Raw genomic sequence first — 19,272 nt, 5'->3', positions numbered from 1 at the left:
GTTAGCGCCATGCTCTACCAACTGAGCCACAGAGGACCAGTTTATATATTATTATATATTATTGCCATTACTGTGCAAAAAGGCACTGCCTTCATTTTGTCTGAAGACCTTCCGAATAGCCCTTCATTTGCCTTCTCATATGATATATAGGCCCAATCCCAATACACCCCTTGCCCCTACCACTTAGCCATACCCCTCCGTTTTGCCCGTTCACCCGTAGGGGTAGGGTGTCCCGAATCTTGTTCGGATAGAGGGGTGGGGCGAAGTGGTAGGGGCTACATGGCCCTCCAAACAAAGGTTTCTCAGAGACACACTCAAAACCGAGTGTTCTGAGACATCTACCATAATGCCTTGCGAATCATCGGCCTGATGGTGGCGAACGCTGCATAAGCAACAAAAGAAAACCAAAAATGTCAGTATTTTCTTCGTTAATAAAGATGTTTAAATTATGATAACCATTGTATTATCTTAGTTTAATGTCGTTTCAACATACTATAGACTTTTCTTTATAACAAGCATAACAAAAAAATCGGTATTATGCTGAGGTCTCTAGCTAGCTAGCTAACGTTACAACATTGTTTGAAGGCTGATTTGTGCATGACAGTCCCGCATTTTGACATATTTCCATGTCGCACAGTCTCAGAGGACTGAGGAATCATATCGTGATAAATTAATACACTGTAGGCCTCTGCACACTTCAGACATAAAATAAGGGGACATTTCACTCCGCATGTGGATGCAAGCAGGCCTAGAGTATCTCGCAATCCTATGCTGTGCACATTATATTTCATAACCTATTACACATGCACGTGCTGCAGAAGAAATCCCCATAGCTATTATGTGATTTGCTGGCATCTTTGTCACTCAGATCCTTGCTATAGCTTGGACCAGCGTAGGGGGCGTAGGCTTGTAACACTTGTCCTATATGATTGGCTAGAGAGGCAATCTGTTTGGCTGCCCATGTCTTCTGGCTAGATGGGGTGGGGGAGGGGGGGGTAGCTCTCCTCTGAGGGGGTGGGGGTGAGGCTTGAGGGGTAAGTGAGGGTGAGCGAGAGAGAGGCTGGTAGAGAGAGGAGCAGAGAGTGCTTTACCGCAGTATCACTACATTTCTGCATCACTCATCAAAACTCTGCGGCATGCGGACTAGAACTGGGGGAGGGCAGATACCGGGTCTGTGCTGAGTGTAGTGTCATCACCACAGTTGTTTAGGATACATGATCTGTAATAAGATACAGTAGCACGGTGCCGGATTTGTCATCCTTTTCATTCAAAGCGGGTCTTCATTCGTGCGCACGATAGCCTATTTCTTTATTTGTGTAATTAGCCTATTGCTCAGTTTTCATAGGAATACTGTAACAGTCTTTGCAGTATAGCTCACAGCTAATTATTGTCTAGTTACCCTAACGCCTACTGTATAACATAATTAATCATATTATCCGTGGAATAAAGAACCGACCCTAAAACAAAATGGCAAAGGATGCAGACAAGGACGGGTGGAAGGAGTACATATGGAACTCGAGGACGCGGGAATTTCTGGGGAGGACAGCAACCAGTTGGGGTGAGTCTTGTCGTCTAAGCGATGGTCGCCTGCAGCAATGCAGCACAGATGGCTCCTGTACCTGTACATCGCCCTAGCCCATTCGCATCACCTCTTAGTACAGGCTTCAAATGATGATATAAGTGTCACTTTATTATTTAACTTGTGCACTTTCGATTCCGCAAAGAGTTACAAGAATGGGAGAAATTAGATATGTCCGTTTTTTTTTATTCAAACAATTTTATGTGCAGTTTCATGTTCAGATAATGAGATTTGTCGCTGTCCAGTGCTGAAAATCAAATGCGGCATATTTATGGATTAAATCTGTGTGTGCGGGCGAAAATTTCCCTGCATGATTCTTTTTATTTATTAATATATGCCAATGAGTATCCTGCGCAATGCGTCTGGACATGATGTAGGCGGTGGCATTATTTAAATTGAGATGAATATGCACACACATTCAATAAATCATCTATTTTTAACTTTATAAAGTGCTATAATGGGCCTCTTCAGATTTAATTCTGATTACTTTTAACCATGGTGCAGAGTGCGCTAACTCCTCTGTAATGTGTGGGCCAGTTGTTGCGGCCAATAAACGTTCCTTATCAACTCGGATATTCAAAACGCAAAATCAGTGGATTTGCAGAATTCCTTTCAACATTGGCTTTTGATCTACCAAAGGATTTTTATGCGTATGTTTTACTGTGAAGAATCAATTGATGAAGTTACTTCGTCCAAGCGTCAAGATCAGCACGATAATCTGGTTGACAAAATCGTAGATTAGTATATGTCATTCGAGATTTTCAACAATGAAAGAACGAGCATACAATGTGCTTTAAATTCCTATACAACCTGCAACTATTTCAAACGTTCATGGAAATGATTGCGCGGATATGGCTTCTGTCTAATGACATTGAGGCGTTTTAATCTGGTTAAAGCCGAGGGCCAAATTCTATTTGTATCACCTCCAACCCCCACCCCTCCCTCTCTAGTGTGAGTAAATCAGTAAGGGATTTAATCCTAATCTAATGACTTCATTGGCTGACCGGGCGAGTAGCAATTAAAAACGTCAAATCTAGCTCTCTTAATCAATTTCTTTAACATTCAAATGTTAACATTATCTTTGCCCCTATCATTGAAAATTAGAATTCAGTGTAGATGCCATAGTAGATCGCTCACTCTACACGCACACATGTACGCACGCACCCACGCTCACTCACATTCACACACACACACACACACACACACACACACACACACACACACACACACACAAACACACACACACACACACACACACCACACTCATACACACAACCACACAAAGAGATAGAGTGCTGTTAATATCTTGAGAGATAATTCAGTTTGATGTCAAGTAAGAACCACAACCAATAGACATCTATTTGCTATAGATGCTGTCTTCATGTATATGCCCAATATTTTTTCTGAATAATACATACCAACTACATCCCCTCACTATTTTCATGAATGGATGAAAATGCAAAAGCACTGAGTGGGGTTATCACTGGCTAGTTTCCTTTGCAGGGGTTATCACTGACTAGTTTCCTTTGCAGGGGTTATCACTGGCTAGTTTCCTTTGCAGGGATTCTCCCACAATGCACTGCTTCATCCAGCTCAGTATGTCCTAGGTGCTTTGAGGACTGGTGGCCTCGTTAAGATGCGCTCTCTTAGGCTCATTAATTAGGCTATTTCTGTATTGAGCCAAAACGTGTATAGGCCAGGCCTAACTATACTTGGTTTTTGAACATAGTACATCCTCATTAGCTGGGCTACTGTGTTCCCGGTGCATTACTCAATCCATCTGTCTGTTTGTCAACCTGGATTCCTTTAACAAAGTCATCTAATCCACACAGGTTCCTAGCCAGTGACACTGGTCGGCAGATATTTGTGTGTGTGTGTGTGTGTGTGTGTGTGTGTGTGTGTGTGTGTGTGTGTGTGTGTGTGTGTGTGTGTGTGTGTGTGTGTGTGTGTGTGCTTGCACTATTATGTAAATAGTTGTTAGATCCTAGGACATTTTCAAAAGTGCATGAATATTGAAAGACACATAGATATGCTTTTATCCTTACCATTACATTTTCTATTTATAGCTGTTTGAAAGCCCGGTTTCCAAGCAATATTCATTGATGTTGGAATTACATCCTGATCGAATATAAAAGAAATTAGACACCTTTTAAATGCATTAAATGCTGGGCCATTCTGCTCCGCCAGTTGTTCTTTGCTTTCAACTCACTGTGTTGGGGAGATGAAAGGAAAAGAGGCTTCTGTCAGAAGGAGTGAAAGAGAGAGGGCACAGTGTCCATCATCAGCTTGGACATAGCACTGAGAGATGAGGCTACACTGGACACCCTACCTGACTTAGGGGAAAGTGACCCTCTCTGCACTCTTGACCCACTCTGCACACCCTGTCTCCCCAGGGGGTGTTGCATTTGTGTTCACTATGACACCCCATAGAAGGCTGAATAATGTCTGATCCCCCTCTCTGAAGATAGTCCCTATAGTACGGTTTGGGCCAGAGCCAGTATCTCTGATGACTCAGCAGGGGTTTTCCCTACTATGTACTGTGTGCCACGGCTCCGTCCCACCCCATAGGATGCCTGCTCTCTTCTTACGCTCCTCATTATAGGGTTACAGTCAACGTAGATACCCTCACCCAAGGGACAGGCAGAGATGCATTGACACAGACACACACAAACACAGACACACGCAAACACATATCGACTCTCAATCACCAAGATACTCCGGTTTGTAACTGTATCCTGTGGAGGAGCATATCATTGGCATTTTGTTATGGATCCCTGTAAGCCTGGCTGTACTGAGAGCCCCACGCAGAGCTGGGCCTGCTGACAGAGGGAGCTCCAGTGGCTTCCCTGACACGGCCCAGGGTTGAAGCTCTGTGTAGGAGGCCATCCAGCAGAGACAGGCCTACGGTGCCCCGGATCTGCGCACCCAGGACTGGCCTTAGGTGTCCATTCTGAGGGAGCAGACGAAGGGAGGGCTGCTGATCGGCCCAGTCAACTCATCTGGTTTATTTATTATATTTTATGCTAATTGCATTCACCATATAAATGATCATCTCCTATATGGAGTATGTGCTATTATACCCTGTTGAAGAGAACTAGTCCTCTATACTAAATGCAGAGATAACAGCATATCCTATAGTATACTGTGTCATTCACCACACAGTGACAGTTCTTCCAATCAGTCATATATTCTTTTTACATCATACTGTAGTTAATTTAGGAGTCCTAATGTGTCATATTGTGTACAGAATGCTTGAAACAGTAGTGCTTCTCTTGTGCTATAATTGTATCACCATGGTACTCCTTTTGTGTAATGTGATACTGTACATAGGCTATAATCCCCTGACCCCCTCCCCTAATCTCTGGGGGGGGGGGGGGGGGGGGGGGCTTCTCTTCTCCCCCCTCTCCCCTTCTGTCACCACTCCTCCCTTTCTTCTACCCTCCCCCTCTTCTCTCCTGTCCATTGTTAGTGTTACTTGATAATTAAATTGGACAGACCAGACATTGAATCCTGGATTAATCAACTCTGGGGGAAGGGCCAATATGTGTGAATGTGTGTGCTAGTGCATGCATGCATGCATAATTGTGAATATCTAATATGTATTTCCATGTTAACATTTTGATATTCCCTATGCAAGAATTGTAATGTGTATGTGTGGTGAACATGTACTACATAAAGAGAGATCTTGGTTTGGTAAAGATGATTATTATCCTGTGTCTTTTCACATGTTTTATCATAGTAGTGTGATAAAGAGAGAATGACCAAAGAAAAACAAAAAAAACCATCTGAAATCCCAAACAATTCCAAACATAATTTGTTGAATATTGTGCTCCCCTAGACTTTACATTGTGCTGACATGTCTGTGTTGAATGTGTCTCTCCAGGCCTCATCCTGCTCTTCTACCTAGTCTTCTACATCTTCCTGGCTGGCATGTTTACCCTCACCATGTATGTCATGCTGCAGACCTTGGATGACCATAAACCCACTTGGCAAGACAGGCTTGCCACACCAGGTATGATACCCCAATACAGCAACCAGTACTACACTTGAAGATAAGCAAACAAAAAGAGTAATATACAAAATCCATTAAGACAAACTTCTGTATTCACTTGTATGCTTACAAATGCTACACTCTCAAGTAATGAAAACCCCAAATTATTACATATACAGTAGTTTTACATGACCCCCCCCCCCCCCCCCCCCCTCTCTCTCTCTCTCTCTCTCTCTCTCTCTCTCTCTCTCTCTCTCTCTCTCTCTCTCTATCTGTGTAGGTATGATGATCAGACCCAGAGGGCAAGCTATGGAGATCACCTATAAAATTGATGACACTGAGAGCTGGGACATGTATGCCCAGGCACTGGACAAGTTCCTCTCCCGTGAGTATGGCTTTTCAGCGTTTCTGTTTTTTAGCCAGTGACTCCTTCACCAAATTGTTTGGTGTCTACTGTTGGCAAAATATATCAAAATATTCCATGCTGTTTTACATTTCACAAAAATGTAGTTCCATTTTAAGATTATAATTCCTTGAAAGTGTTGCTTTTCAGATGTTGAAGAATGCAGTCACCGGTGATGTAAATAAAGTGGATATGCCAAATAAAAGTTGGATCAGGATAGTTTAATTCAGATCGATCTGGGCTCACAATGGAAGATACATGGTCAATGCACAGTCCACAAGAGAGCACCCCCAACATGGGGTTTCCTTCATTTATACAGGGAGACAAACAAGTCTCAAGAAGCTCTCATACATGGTATAGCGCCAGCAAGTCTGGAGGTAGAGGGGCCCAGGCTATGTTCCACAGCTGGTTGTCATTACAACAGGGTCTTATGTAGTTTGTACCCCAGCTAAAATTCATCATAACAAAGAGTATAGCAAAGCAATCTTCTTCTTTATTGTGCACAGAGAAAACATCTGACCGTCTTATGAGAGACAGCCAGAGGACTTCCAAACTAGTTTCAGTTCTACTTTTATACAGTTCCTCAACAGGAAAGTCAGTCATGGGACACAGCAGTTTCGACACACCAGTTATAAGACACAGCGATTTTTTAAAGTTCTTTAACATCATAAGTCATGACCACAAATGGTGGACATGTTCCTCATCTCAACGGTCACATGGTTACATTTCTGTTGACAAGCATAGCTTAGTTATGCAATTTCCATCAAAATGAAACAAACTGTTACCAAGCTTGTAGTGGAGTCATCCTGTAGGCCTAAGGCTGCCTAGAATAGAAAAAATGCTGACACTGAATTTCTCCATTGACCCTTCCACTGCAGCCTATAACAACTCGCTGCAGACCCAGACGAACGATGAGTGCACACCGGACCAGTACTTTCTGCAGGAGGACAGTGGTGATGTCAAGAACAACCCCAAGCGTTCTTGCCAGTTTAACCGCACAATATTGGACGAATGCTCAGGAATCCATGACCCTTACTATGGATACCGGTCCGGCAAGCCATGCATCATCATCAAGCTAAACCGGGTATGTGGAGAGGGGGACTGGTGGTGTTGCTAGGAGACTTGGGGGAGGGACCAGAAAAGCAAATGGTGGGAAGCCAGGAAGAGATCATCCCAAGAAAAAATAAATGTCCTGAAATGTTCAGTTCAATTGAATGAATAAGAATCTCTGAATGGACAAGCCTTGAAATTGTTATTCAAAGATGAGGAATGAAGTGGGTGTGATGGTGAGAACATTAACTTAAGGCTGTGTGTCTGTCTGTCTCTCCAGGTGATTGGGATGTTGCCCGGAAGGGATGGTCAGGCTCCATTTGTCACCTGTGGAGCAAAGGTGAACTTCCCTCTACCCAGAGTGATATTAGAAGAGTGGCGCCAGAAGAGTGGCAAGCTTTAAATAGTTCCATTTAGATTCCTGGTTAAACTTCCTGATTTACACTATATTGATTTTTTATTGGACTAACAACCGGTTGCCTGGCAACATGCTCCGTTGGTATAATGTGAAGGAACTATTTGGTATTGGTCATTGGAAAATGTGCCCCATTCCTCTGCTTACATAGCCATTCTGATCCACACTCTGCAATCCAGCAAATTCACTCCCATAATGTCTCATGTTCTACTTTATACTCATCTATGTCACCCACATCCTTCTGTCCCTTCCTTTATGTCTGTGTCTTTCTTTGCGTATCATTTGCGTCTGTGTTGCATGTCACAATGTCATTTCACATCCTATGTTATTCTCTACTTTTCTGTTGTCATCCATTTTGTCCCTCCATCCTTAGAGGTACAAAATTGGCGAAGATGAATGGGTAAGGATGGCACTGCATAATAGAGAGATACTACAGAGTTGCTAGTGATACACAACAACCTTAGCCTTTATTAGATAGATAGATAGATAGATAGAAACTTTATTTATCCCAGGGGGAAATTCAGGTTCCAAGTAGCATACAGACATAGGGGTATCACACATAACATACACATACAACATACAACATTAGCAGTATTTTATACAGCAGTATTTTATGGCATGATATAGAGATTCAGTTCATTGTACACTGTGCAGTCTCTTGATAAATAATCTAATAGGCTTGGGATGGATCATGTAACAGCGTCTGTTTTGTTGTATTGTAAAAACAGAAGCAGTCGAATGAAAGATAGGATGTAATGAAGAAGGAGAAAGATACCATAAGAGTAAAACTGATAATAGAATGCAGTTTAACTTTTAATATAATATTGTGGATTTGTAGATGATTTATGAGCTGTTAAATGGGAGTTAACTTTCAAGATTGTTCAGTTGAGAATACTTTAAATGTCCTTGTATCTATTTTGTGTTAAAAACCAAGCAGGATCTAGATCTCAGTTACCAAACAAACCATAATGGGGCACAGGAAGTGCAGTTGCCCAAGAGGCAGGCGTTCACGATCTAGATCCACATTTTCTTGCCATGTGCTCTCACCAACATAGCATACACATGCTCTCTGGACAAAGGCTCCACCATGCCTCTCGACTGCATCAATACCTGTGGGCGGCTACCCGTAAACACAAAAACAGGGGGTTAAATACACAGGTCACCGTGTCAATTGTCCAATCACATTTTTCGTTGTCAAGCTCATGCAATTAGTCACACCTGTGACATAATATAAACATATACTGTATATTCAAAAAATATGAAATTTCATTCAACATTAATTGCCATGGTGTCCTTTCAAAGCGTATCGATCCGTTCAGATAGGGCAGCCTGCTTGCCCAATCACTTTCTATAGAACATTCTACTATACAGTTACAAATGACCTTGTTGCCCCGCCCCCACAGAAAGAAGACAGCGACATGATTGGAGAGCTGAAGTACTTCCCTCCTAACGGCACTTTTAACCTCATGTACTATCCTTACTATGGCAAGAAAGCTCAGGTGAGAGCATCCCAATACCAATACCTGTCCACTCTCAACATCACTTACATTATTGTTATTACACATACCATAGTTTATGTAGTGTTTGTGTATTTAGAGTAACACAGTATGTATTTAATGTGAGTATGTGTGTTAAGTATCTTCAACTATTCTACTCCTGAAGGTGAACTATTCCCAACCTCTGGTTGCTATCAAGTTCCTCAACATCACTACCAACACTGACGTCAACGTCGAATGCAGGATCAACGCCAACAACATTCCTCCTGGCGTCGAAAGAGACAAGTTTGCTGGGAAAGTGTCTTTTAAACTGAGGATCAACACTCCTCAGTTATAAATTCACCTTCTCTCTTGCAAATACTCATCTCCTCATTCTGTGCACAGGTAGACACACTCAGAAACAGATGACAGAATTAGCACCTTTCGTTTACAAAATAGAATATGTTTACAACTTCCATTTTCATAGTGGTTGGACATTGTATGTCCAGTGGTATGTTGATAGAACTGGAGTAAAGGGTGAGAATCCTGTCATTGTTTCTGTCTGTGAGCTTTGGGACTAATTCTTTTCAGTAAATTAGTTTGACTTGAAGTCTATTTATACTGCATGACTAACTAGGGGATATAGAGGATATGAACATGTATGATTTCAAAGTTTGCAAGGATAAGCAACGCCTCTTACCAGTTTACTGTTGATACCTCCTTGCTGCCTCCCTATAGAGTGCCCCTCTATATATGAATATACACAAAATACAATACAAAATGTGTATCTATTTATATATCATAACTAATATCGGTATGTCTATTTTGTTGCACTTAAAAGAATAATCCAACAGCTAAACGTATTAAACATCTTTTGGTGGATGGATGCGGAGATGGAGCCGTTGTGCATGTGTGTATTGTTTGTAGTGTGCTAAGAGGGCAGGAGGCCCCATGTCTCTGCTCTCTGCTTGTGAATTATAAATGAGGTTATGTTAAACCACTGGCCACCAGGAGGGACCACACTGCATAGCAGTGATCATCCAATCTAGAACACACACACAGCCATTGTGTGTTATAAATGTTAGATAAGATAGCATCTCTCCAACACAGAGAGTTAGAGGTTAATACTGTGTGTGTGTGTGTGTGTGTGTGTGTGTGTGTGTGTGTGTGTGTGTGTGTGTGTGTGTGTGTGTGTGTGTGTGTGTGTGTGTGTGTGTGTGTGTGTGTCCACTGTATGTGCGTTTGTATGCCCCAAGACAAAATTCATACTGTAGGTCGGGAAGTTGCATATGCAATGTGCAATATTCAGTGACACATACTCATTATACAATTCTTCTACCCTAAAAAAAATATTTTATTGCACAATCAAAGTTTTAAATCCTCTCATGCATCTGACATACCATATATTATACTAACTCAAACATTGTTTATGTTCACATACCTAAGAGCCATCTTCCTTTAGCTCACAGGTTAGGGTTGATAGCTTGTTTATTCATATGAATAGCTTTTTTTTGCATGTTCATTGCATCTATTTCACATGTGTCTATCCATGTCAGAGATAGATGCTGTTATGATATTTTGTATTGATTTGCACTGGGTTTGTGTTTTTTTTTGTGAAGACGAGATGCTGAAACATTGTTTTGGTTTTGGGGAGGAAGAAATAGGAAGAGTTTGTTTTGTTTTTATGTTTGCTTACATTTATACTCATAACCTCAAAAATGTCTGCCCATAGGCTACAATTTGTACATGACTCTTTCTCATTAAAGTCATCAAGTTCCAGTGTTTGAAATGCTGTAATAGTGCGTCTCAGTTTGAAGGCTGTCTTAAACCTGTTTGATTAGTCCTAAGGAAAAACCATTAAGTCTGTAGGACTGTTTGGGTGATAATGTAGAAAAGGAGGTTTTGGTTTTATTTGATAAAGTGATCTGGTGTTACATTACTTAACCAGAGTAAAATTGGGTTTGGGGTTGTATGTTAAATACATAGAACTGAGCTAGTACAACATCATCTAACTCGCTGTTGCGCGGTCATTATGCTGTTGCACAGATGCCCTGGATGTGCTGCTGATTTAGGTACATAATGAGAAAAGCCCATCCATCAATTGAGGAACTGGTGGATTCTGTGTGAGCACTGCTGAACTCAGGCAGCTCACCTCGGCATGGCTGTGTGACATTGTGCCAATGTGACTCTGATCCTGCTACGTCATAGCAACACTTTTAGAACACTAGCATCTGTTCACTCAAATTAAGGATTGGTTTAACTTTTACGGCCTGTTTTCTCTCACAATAGGGTGTGCTTCAGTGCACTCACCTCATGTAGATTTAAATGGTGCCTCAGTGATGTATCAGCAAGACTTGATTTGATGTATTATAATTTCACTGTAATCCCTTAATCTGATTTATTTATCCATATCTGAGGAATATGCGATTTATTAAACACGGTCTATTAACCCATTTGTAAACATACATTCTCCATGTTCAAATAGTCCATTTTGACATTTGGAGACGATAGCACTTCCTCCTAAGCCTTCCTGGTCCACTCAGTTCGCCTCGCTTAATTACATTGTAATCTCTTAATCTGGTTGGCTAATCCAGAGCAGGTACTCTACTTTATCCTCTCTTTGTCGTTCCAGCTTCTTGTGTCAACCCCCTCTTTCTCTTTCATCCTCTCTCACATGCATAGGCTCCACTCTTTCTGTCAAGGTTGTCAGATGTTCTGTTCCAGAGTTTAATTTACTCTTTTTTTTTTTTCCGGGTTTATCCACTTGCATTGTCATGTTCTATCAGTGACATTTTGTCCAATGAGCCCATTTCATTCACAAATAAATATATTTTAATGTGTATCTACTATAACAACTAGGTAGTACACACTTACATGCTGATTTAGATTAGAGAATATTGCTTATATTTATCCATGAGAAGATTAATCCAGAAACATGTCCCTCAACCAAAGATACTCATGAGTATTCAAATTGTTTGCTATACAGTAATTGTGTTGCAAATCACCAATCACAGATCACTGTATGGGTAAGGGTTTAATTGAAAACTATGTTAACGAATCTCACGTCATTAACCGTCCTATTCTAACGTTAGGCACAGAAGGAGCAGGTTTCACTAAATGACAACAGTGCCTCCTGGTGGACAGATTGTGTTCCCCAGTGTCACAGAATGTTATTTATTGTTATCTCCATATTAGTTTTTCTATGGGAATTTGGAGATGTCTTCAAAAAGCAATATATGTATTTCCTGTGTGGCTGTATGATGTATTTATTCTTGGAATGGCTGTAACAAATGTATAGTAACATGAATCATCAAGAGAGTGAGAAAGAAGGGAAGAACATGTAAATATGATGTTCACATATAGATATACAGTATATGTTTGACAATGCGCATTTTCAGGACTGATCAATAGAAAAACATAATGGTTTTATTCCAAAAAAAACAAATATAGTATTTTTATTGTTATTTTGTTGTAAAGAGGAAAGAATGTATTAGTTTTGGATTGTATTATGACAGGGGTCCTACCTGGTAGGTTTACACTGGTAAACTCAACATTCAGAGTCAGACTACAAATGAGATCTTGAAGGCTGATCACATACCAAGTACTTTTGAATGTAGAATACCATTTTTTGTTCTGTTTCCCCCCTCTTACTTATTTAGTTTTTAAACCTTACAGTATGGAATGTTTGAACTGGTGAAAGCTCCACCCTTTCCAGAGTCATTGTCCACTGGCAATTCTCTCAGGTGAACAGTGCATGTGTTTAGTTGGGCTCCAGCATGATAAGATGAGAAGTGTATCCATTTCTGGTATTGGTTTAATCAGTTTCTCTGATTCAACAGAAATATTCAACTGCAAAGGAACCAAAATCTGCACAATACTCTCATGAAACCACTATACATGGCAAACTAGTGTGAACTACCTAGAACCTTCAAACTTTCAACTGAAGCAGCAAAGCACAGCTTTTCGCTATGGACCCTTTTAAAGAAATTATTTAAAAAGAAAGATAAACCTGATTTAACAAAATGGCCTAAGTTGTAGATTCAAGAAAATAATTGAGGCAGACATCTTTTGAAATATGTTGTGATATTCTCACCCAAATGAAAATGGCTGATGATTCTATTCTCTTTGAATCTTCATTTTTTGCTCTTACTGTATGTTTTTTCTTTTTTTTGTTGCTCATGTTCATTGTAAAAAATGATAGAGAAATCAATAAAAGTGATTGAAAGGAATTCCACACCAGACTGCCTGCTTTGTTCCTTGTCATCATTTGATGTATCTTAGTTTATTTGCTCTGTCTGCTTTCACTCTTTCTCTCATTAAAATGGCTGAGGGTCAGGGAGGACACACTTGCAGAATGACATACTGTAACTGTTTTAATAAGGCTTATCTATTCTAAGACTAACAGTTTCATTCAGATGAGACACATCTGCAATACCAGCACAGATGCTCCCACAATTAGTTTTATAATGTCAATCAGTAATCAAATGCAACAATTTGCAGATCCAAAAAAGGTTTGAATGAAGGTAAACCAGTGGTATGAGGCATGGGGAGAATAGGAAAGAAGGGATTGGTAGAGTCAGAGGTAGCGTCAAGCGGGTGTAATCTAATGTAATCCCATTCACCATAATCCTCACTTCCTTGAACACTCCTGTAACTTCCTGTCTCTCCTATCATACTGCAACCACCTAGCCTCAATGTTCACCTGGGTTCACAACTGACCATCTAAATCTATGAAGCAAATCAATCAGAACCACATCTCCTCAAAGATACAATACAGAACTTTTGTCACAAATTCTTAAGATTACATTTTGACTTGAATGTTGGTTCATGATATAATGTAAAACAATTTATTATCACATTACACCACACAGTCCTTAGTTTAAGACTGACAAACCTTTGCAAATGTAAGTTTTACTCATGGGTATGGGGAGGTGTGCACCCTGTCTGCCCAATCAGGTAATTTCGTGACAATATTACTCTCTATTTAGGGGATCCACTTAGCGCAAGAGCTCCCCCATAGGTAGACAAGTTCAATATAACTGTTATACTTATAAGATGTAAGCTGCATTCATGTGATTTAGATGTGTAAAACTCTGACTCTCAGACTTTTTTCACATGATGCAGACTATCAAACTGTCAAGGTCACTTTGAACCTTTGATTCTAGGCTATTCCTGACAGCTGCACAAGATTACAACAGAACTTGACTCTTGGTCTGACCTTCAGGCTTGTTCCCTCCCTCCTTTGCTCTTTGCCCTCTGGCTCTCTCCTGACCTGTCTCCTTCTGTCCATCCTTTCTGGGAAAGGGACCCAGTGGAGGACGACGGAGAGAGAAAGGATTACATAGCATTAGAGGTATTTGTGGGTTTAAAATAGTCTGATCAAGTCTACACAAGTGACTGATATACTGCACATCCACAAGCAGTGCACTCCTTCCTGATGTCCTGCTATCACGTTTTAACCGATATTTCTGGGATATTTGAAAGATTCAAGCTCAATTTCATTTTCTATTTACCCCACTAAAAACTAATGGATAGGCACCTAGGTGTAAATCAAAATAGTTTTTTAAATTATAATAAATCACAAAATATTTTATGTCAAAAGTCATAATATCTTACATTCAACAATCTGTTACAGGTGGAACTGTGCTATTAACAGCACGTGTGGCCAGACAAATTGTGACATAGAGGTGATTATGTCACAAATATCTACGTAATTGCATTTGTCACTGGTGGAAGCGTTTGGGGGTTATTGAATGTGATGTGCTTCTGCAGTGTAATGGGACCTCTGGTGGATATGCTACAGTACTGCGTCAAAAGATCAGAGGCATCCTGACAACAGACGTTTTAGTGGCCACGTGTACTGTACATGCACGCTAATAATCCGATATTACTCGGAATAGGGCAATAGTCAGAATAAAGCATGTAAAGGCCTTAATCGGAGTAAACATACTCCGAATAGAACATGTGCAATATCGAGCTATTTGTCGGATTATAATAGGACAATTAGGACATGTATATGTTTTATACCTTATTCCGCTCTCAATTGGAGTAGCCCTATTTCCCGACAGTATGCACCAATTGCGCATGACACCTCCAGTATGTGCACTAATCAGATTTTGTATGACAGATAAAACATGCCTTTGCAGAAGAAAACGTGACTCTGCATTTGTGCACATCAAACGGTAGGCTGTTCGGTATGGTTATCTAGGTTCCAGCGAAATTTGATTGTAATTATTTTATTTATTTGATTATTTTTACCAAAATGATAGTAGGCTAACAAATAGAACATTGTAGAGCGCAATAGACACTCACATCTCAATATGTACCGACGCACGAACGGTAACATCTTAAAGACGCAGGACTCTCCACCATAGAACACAATTTTGAGAATAATCTGCGGGACATTCAGAAGTTTTCTCTTAATTCTCTGTCACCAAATAATAATGTGAGGACCACTCTCTCCCACCAATCCTTGCTGTGCACTCTTATCCAGTTGCCTCCCGTGTGTTCCGTGGCATGAACTGTAGCTTATCTCGCTGCTGACCATCATTATTAATTGATAGCGTCGTAGTGTGTTTTCAAGCATAATTTGTGAATAAAATGGCTTTTATTTAGTAAAAAGTTGTGAATTATTCACACTTTGCATAAAAGCAAAACCAGTGTGTGCCACAGGATCCACATTTACAACAGCCTTGATGAAAAGTAGCGGGAATGCACAGTCTAGACGTAACCGTTTTTACTTCTTCACCCACTAATCGGTGTATGCACCATTTGCATGTAAACACAAATGTTAGGGGAATATTTATTTTTGCACATCATGTAAACAGCTTAATCGAAATATTGACTGTAAGGGCAATAATCTGAGTATTGTGTGCATGTAAACATACTCACTGTCATTACTTACGTCATTGATTCAGTAAAATGATTAAATATATCAAAATATTCTTTCAACAGTGCAACAGGTAGATCATGTAGAATCACTCTGGTTGTTTAAGTGGTTTCTATTTCCCAGAATGAAGTCCATCTGATGTGTCTAGCTCTACATATTGATTATGACATCCAATATAATAATTACATAATCATGTTGTGTGGATTGGATTGGCTCCACACAAGAGTTGTTGATAGGTACAGTAGGTAGAATCAACCACCAGAAGTTGAATCACATCAAACAGCGCCCTATACACTGGCAATTCTTTATAATTTACAAAAATAAGTTATAATTTAGGGTTGTATGTTAACCAGCAAACATTCATATTTTGTTTTTGGTCTTCCAACAATGTAAGAAGTCCAAATCATAAAGTAAAGTGTGAAGTGAGGAATGTCAAAGCCTTGCATTTCAATTGTACAAATATGGACAGACATTTTACATTAGTTGATTGTTTTCCACTGCATTTGGTTGAAAAATCATCATGTACTCCCCATACAATTGGTCCTCATGGTAACATCTGTTCAGACCCCTTCAGGTCACACTTACATTAAGTTGCCCCTATACCGCTAACACTGTAATTAATCTGGTAACAACATTGTATAAAAATGCTATCATATAGTCCATTAATAATTGCATTGTAATTGCATACTAATAAGGTTGAGCGGTTTGTGTTCTCTTATTCCACCTGTGTAATAACATAAATCTCTCAATTCTATATGCCATGCACATTGTCACTACAAAGATATAGAGGCACCATAACGCAAAGTGTTACACATTCCCCATTACTCGAGAACTCATATTTCTTGTGAGGTCAGGGGAGTTTGACCTGAGAGGACATGATATCCCGTGGATCAGTGTACCAGAGGCTAGACAGTTTTCCAGGTCAGGCTGAGGCCTCAGATACTCCTCTCCTCTCCTACGGCAAGTCCAGCATGTCATGCTCCTCCAGGGCGCCCTGAGTCCTGTCATACACCTCTCCAATGGCCCTGACCACCCTCTGCAGGACCACAGCAGCCTGCTCCTGATTCTGCACACACACCAGCCTGTAGAAGAAGCCTCGCTCAGGCATGGCAATGAAGGCCAGCTCTGCAGCCCTGCGGACTAGCCACGAGTGGTGATTTGCCAGGGTGTCCTGGTAGGCCTCATGGCAGAGCTCAGAGGGGCTCTTCAGCCGCCCCCCGACGGGCACCTCTCCCAACTTCTTCAGGAACAGCTGCAACCACAGCAGGGCCCGGTGCAGCCGTAATAGTGTGCGACACCCAGAGTCTGTCTGGTGCTGGAAGTCCACCAAGCCCTGGCTTAGCTCAGTCCTTATCATAGAGCGCACAGAGGTGTACGCGCTGCTGTTTGAGGCTTCCACCCCAGTCTGTGCTCCATCCACTGTGGTCTCAGAGACCAGACCCACCTCTAAGCCCACTTCTCCCTCAGTGCTCCTACCCTCCTGCAGGGCCAGTTCGCGGATAATGGAGGTTTTAGCCTCTATCTCCTGAGATATGAGTCCAACCATTGGGCCAAGAGCCTCCATGAACCTGTCAGTGGAAAGAGCAACAGGGGGCAATGAAGAACCAAACAGAGCCCCAAAAAGAACCCACTTTTGAGGTCATTTACCCTGATTCATCCAGGCAAACATGAGGCAAACAGGCAAATGTCCCTCAGGCAAACATTTTCCTCAGTCAATGTTTTGATCATGGCTGGGCTTTGTGTATTGTGTTTCCTGATGAACTTACTTGATGAGCTCATCCCAGCTGGAGAGATATGGCTGCAGCAGCACATCGGAGGTAGGGGCTGACGCGGCCAGCAGGTGGGACAGCAGCTCTGACACCTGGAACGTCTGACCTGGACACTGCCCCAGGGTCATGTCATCATCTCTATCAGTCTCACTGCTATTGGACAGATGGTAAGGCTGTGGAGGGGGATGGGGGGGGGGCAGAAGGGAGTGAGTGAGACAGAAAGAGAGAGGACAGAAAGAGAGAGGGGAGGGGGGCGTACAAACACACACACGCACACACAGATTAATTTGAGTAACGTTGTTTACCTCTTAAAACACCTCTGTTTACCTCTACAATCAAATGAAATAGAGCTGTACAAATTGGCTGACAATTGGTTTAATTGTCTTTCTAATGTCTTTCTCTCACCTTATTTATCTGGTTATAACCTTTAAGACAAGAATCCCAGTGGTAATCCAAACTTCCTTCTGTAGAGGGAGATAAACAAATGTAAATCGTTGTCTACATTTAGAACAATTACAACAAAATCAGTTAGACAGGAGGTAGAGGAGGGGTAGAATAGAGATATACAGTACATGTGCTTTGCTAAAGAATTCACTCTTAGAAGCATGTAAACCCACATGGAACCGCTGTTAGTTGTGTGAGATAGCACATTTAATTCCACAGTGGAAAGAACCATGACGTGCCGACAATTACATTGTGTTTATCACGTAATTATAGTCGACAAAATCAAATCCTTAACAAAGGAGCTAATTGCAATCTCTGGTCAAATGTTTTTGAATACATATATACAGGTACTAGCAGCATTCACATTATTCCCCGGTTGGCTCTAGAGAATGCTATCATGCAGTACATCAGATTGTTTATACTGTAGGATGCTGCTTTTTCCCTCACACACTCCCCTTGTTCTTCCATTAACACCTTTGTTTCATACTGCAACTAAAGCAACAGCATTACTGAGTACTAGCAGGTGTTAGTCTGTTGCATCTACTGTATGTTACTGTGAAAAGCTAGAATAGAAGCAAAGCTTTCCCTGATTATGATGCAACAAAGAGTGGAGTGTATGGTGAGACCACCATGCTTGATTCCTGGCGTACAGCACACCATGTGATGCACTATACATTCCAAACAAGTGAAGCATGTGCAGATCAATAGGGCTATAGGCCGACACAGGTAATTCTTACTGTACAAACATGAGTTCAGATACACACAGACAGAAGGTCATTCATGCTCAAAAATATTTAGACACACAAAAAACACACCCATGCATAAACAGTGTTAGCTTGTAGCAAATGTTTTACTCACGGAGCCACATGGAGCCGAGGAAGAGCAGTAGAACCACAATGGCCACAGCAGCCTTGCCCTTTACCCCCATGCTGACTGCCTGTGTGTGTGTCTGCTAGGGCCCCTCTCTCCCCTCTCCTCCTGAATATACAACACTCTCTCCTCTATCTGTCCATTCTGCTCTGTCTCACATGAGTTCTGGTCCCCTTGCACTGGCTCCCAACACGATGGCTCTCTATTGGTCCTTTATCGCTGACCCCTGCTGTCTTCCTAAACCTTTCACCCTCCCCCTCAAATTACAGACAAAAGTTGCTATTCTCTCTGCCGTCGTGCCTCACTGATTTAAGTGGCCACACCCAGGACAATAGTTCTATCAATCTTTAACTTCCACTTTTCTTTCCTGTTCCAGCTTCCTATTTT

At 41.3% G+C, this 19,272-nt stretch overlaps 2 protein-coding genes across 2 annotated transcripts; one reads left to right on the top strand and one right to left on the bottom strand.

The window, feature by feature from the left end:
* Nucleotides 1-1,225: 1,225 nt before the first annotated feature.
* Nucleotides 1,226-10,729, top strand: atp1b2b (ATPase Na+/K+ transporting subunit beta 2b). The gene is made up of 7 exons (XM_083665365.1): nt 1,226-1,558; nt 5,463-5,591; nt 5,851-5,955; nt 6,852-7,057; nt 7,304-7,363; nt 8,842-8,937; nt 9,101-10,729. Exons 1-7 carry the CDS (start codon nt 1,468-1,470, stop codon nt 9,269-9,271), a joined length of 858 nt encoding a protein of 285 aa, XP_083521491.1. The 5' UTR covers nt 1,226-1,467; the 3' UTR covers nt 9,272-10,729.
* Nucleotides 10,730-16,757: 6,028 nt separating this feature from the next.
* On the bottom strand, nt 16,758-18,943 carry gltpd2b (glycolipid transfer protein domain containing 2b; the record flags this gene model as incomplete). The annotated part of the gene is made up of 4 exons (XM_083690513.1): nt 16,758-17,370; nt 17,569-17,744; nt 17,977-18,035; nt 18,874-18,943. The coding sequence occupies 4 exons, from the start codon at nt 18,941-18,943 to the stop codon at nt 16,758-16,760; spliced, it is 918 nt and encodes a 305-aa protein (XP_083546639.1).
* Nucleotides 18,944-19,272: the final 329 nt, after the last annotated feature.

Source organism: Argentina silus (genome assembly GCF_951799395.1).
Source record: "Argentina silus genome assembly, chromosome: 2".
Taxonomy (NCBI): domain Eukaryota; kingdom Metazoa; phylum Chordata; class Actinopteri; order Argentiniformes; family Argentinidae; genus Argentina; species Argentina silus.
The sequence above is the reverse complement of the archived record's forward strand: the minus strand, read 5'-3'. Positions and strand labels throughout refer to the sequence as shown.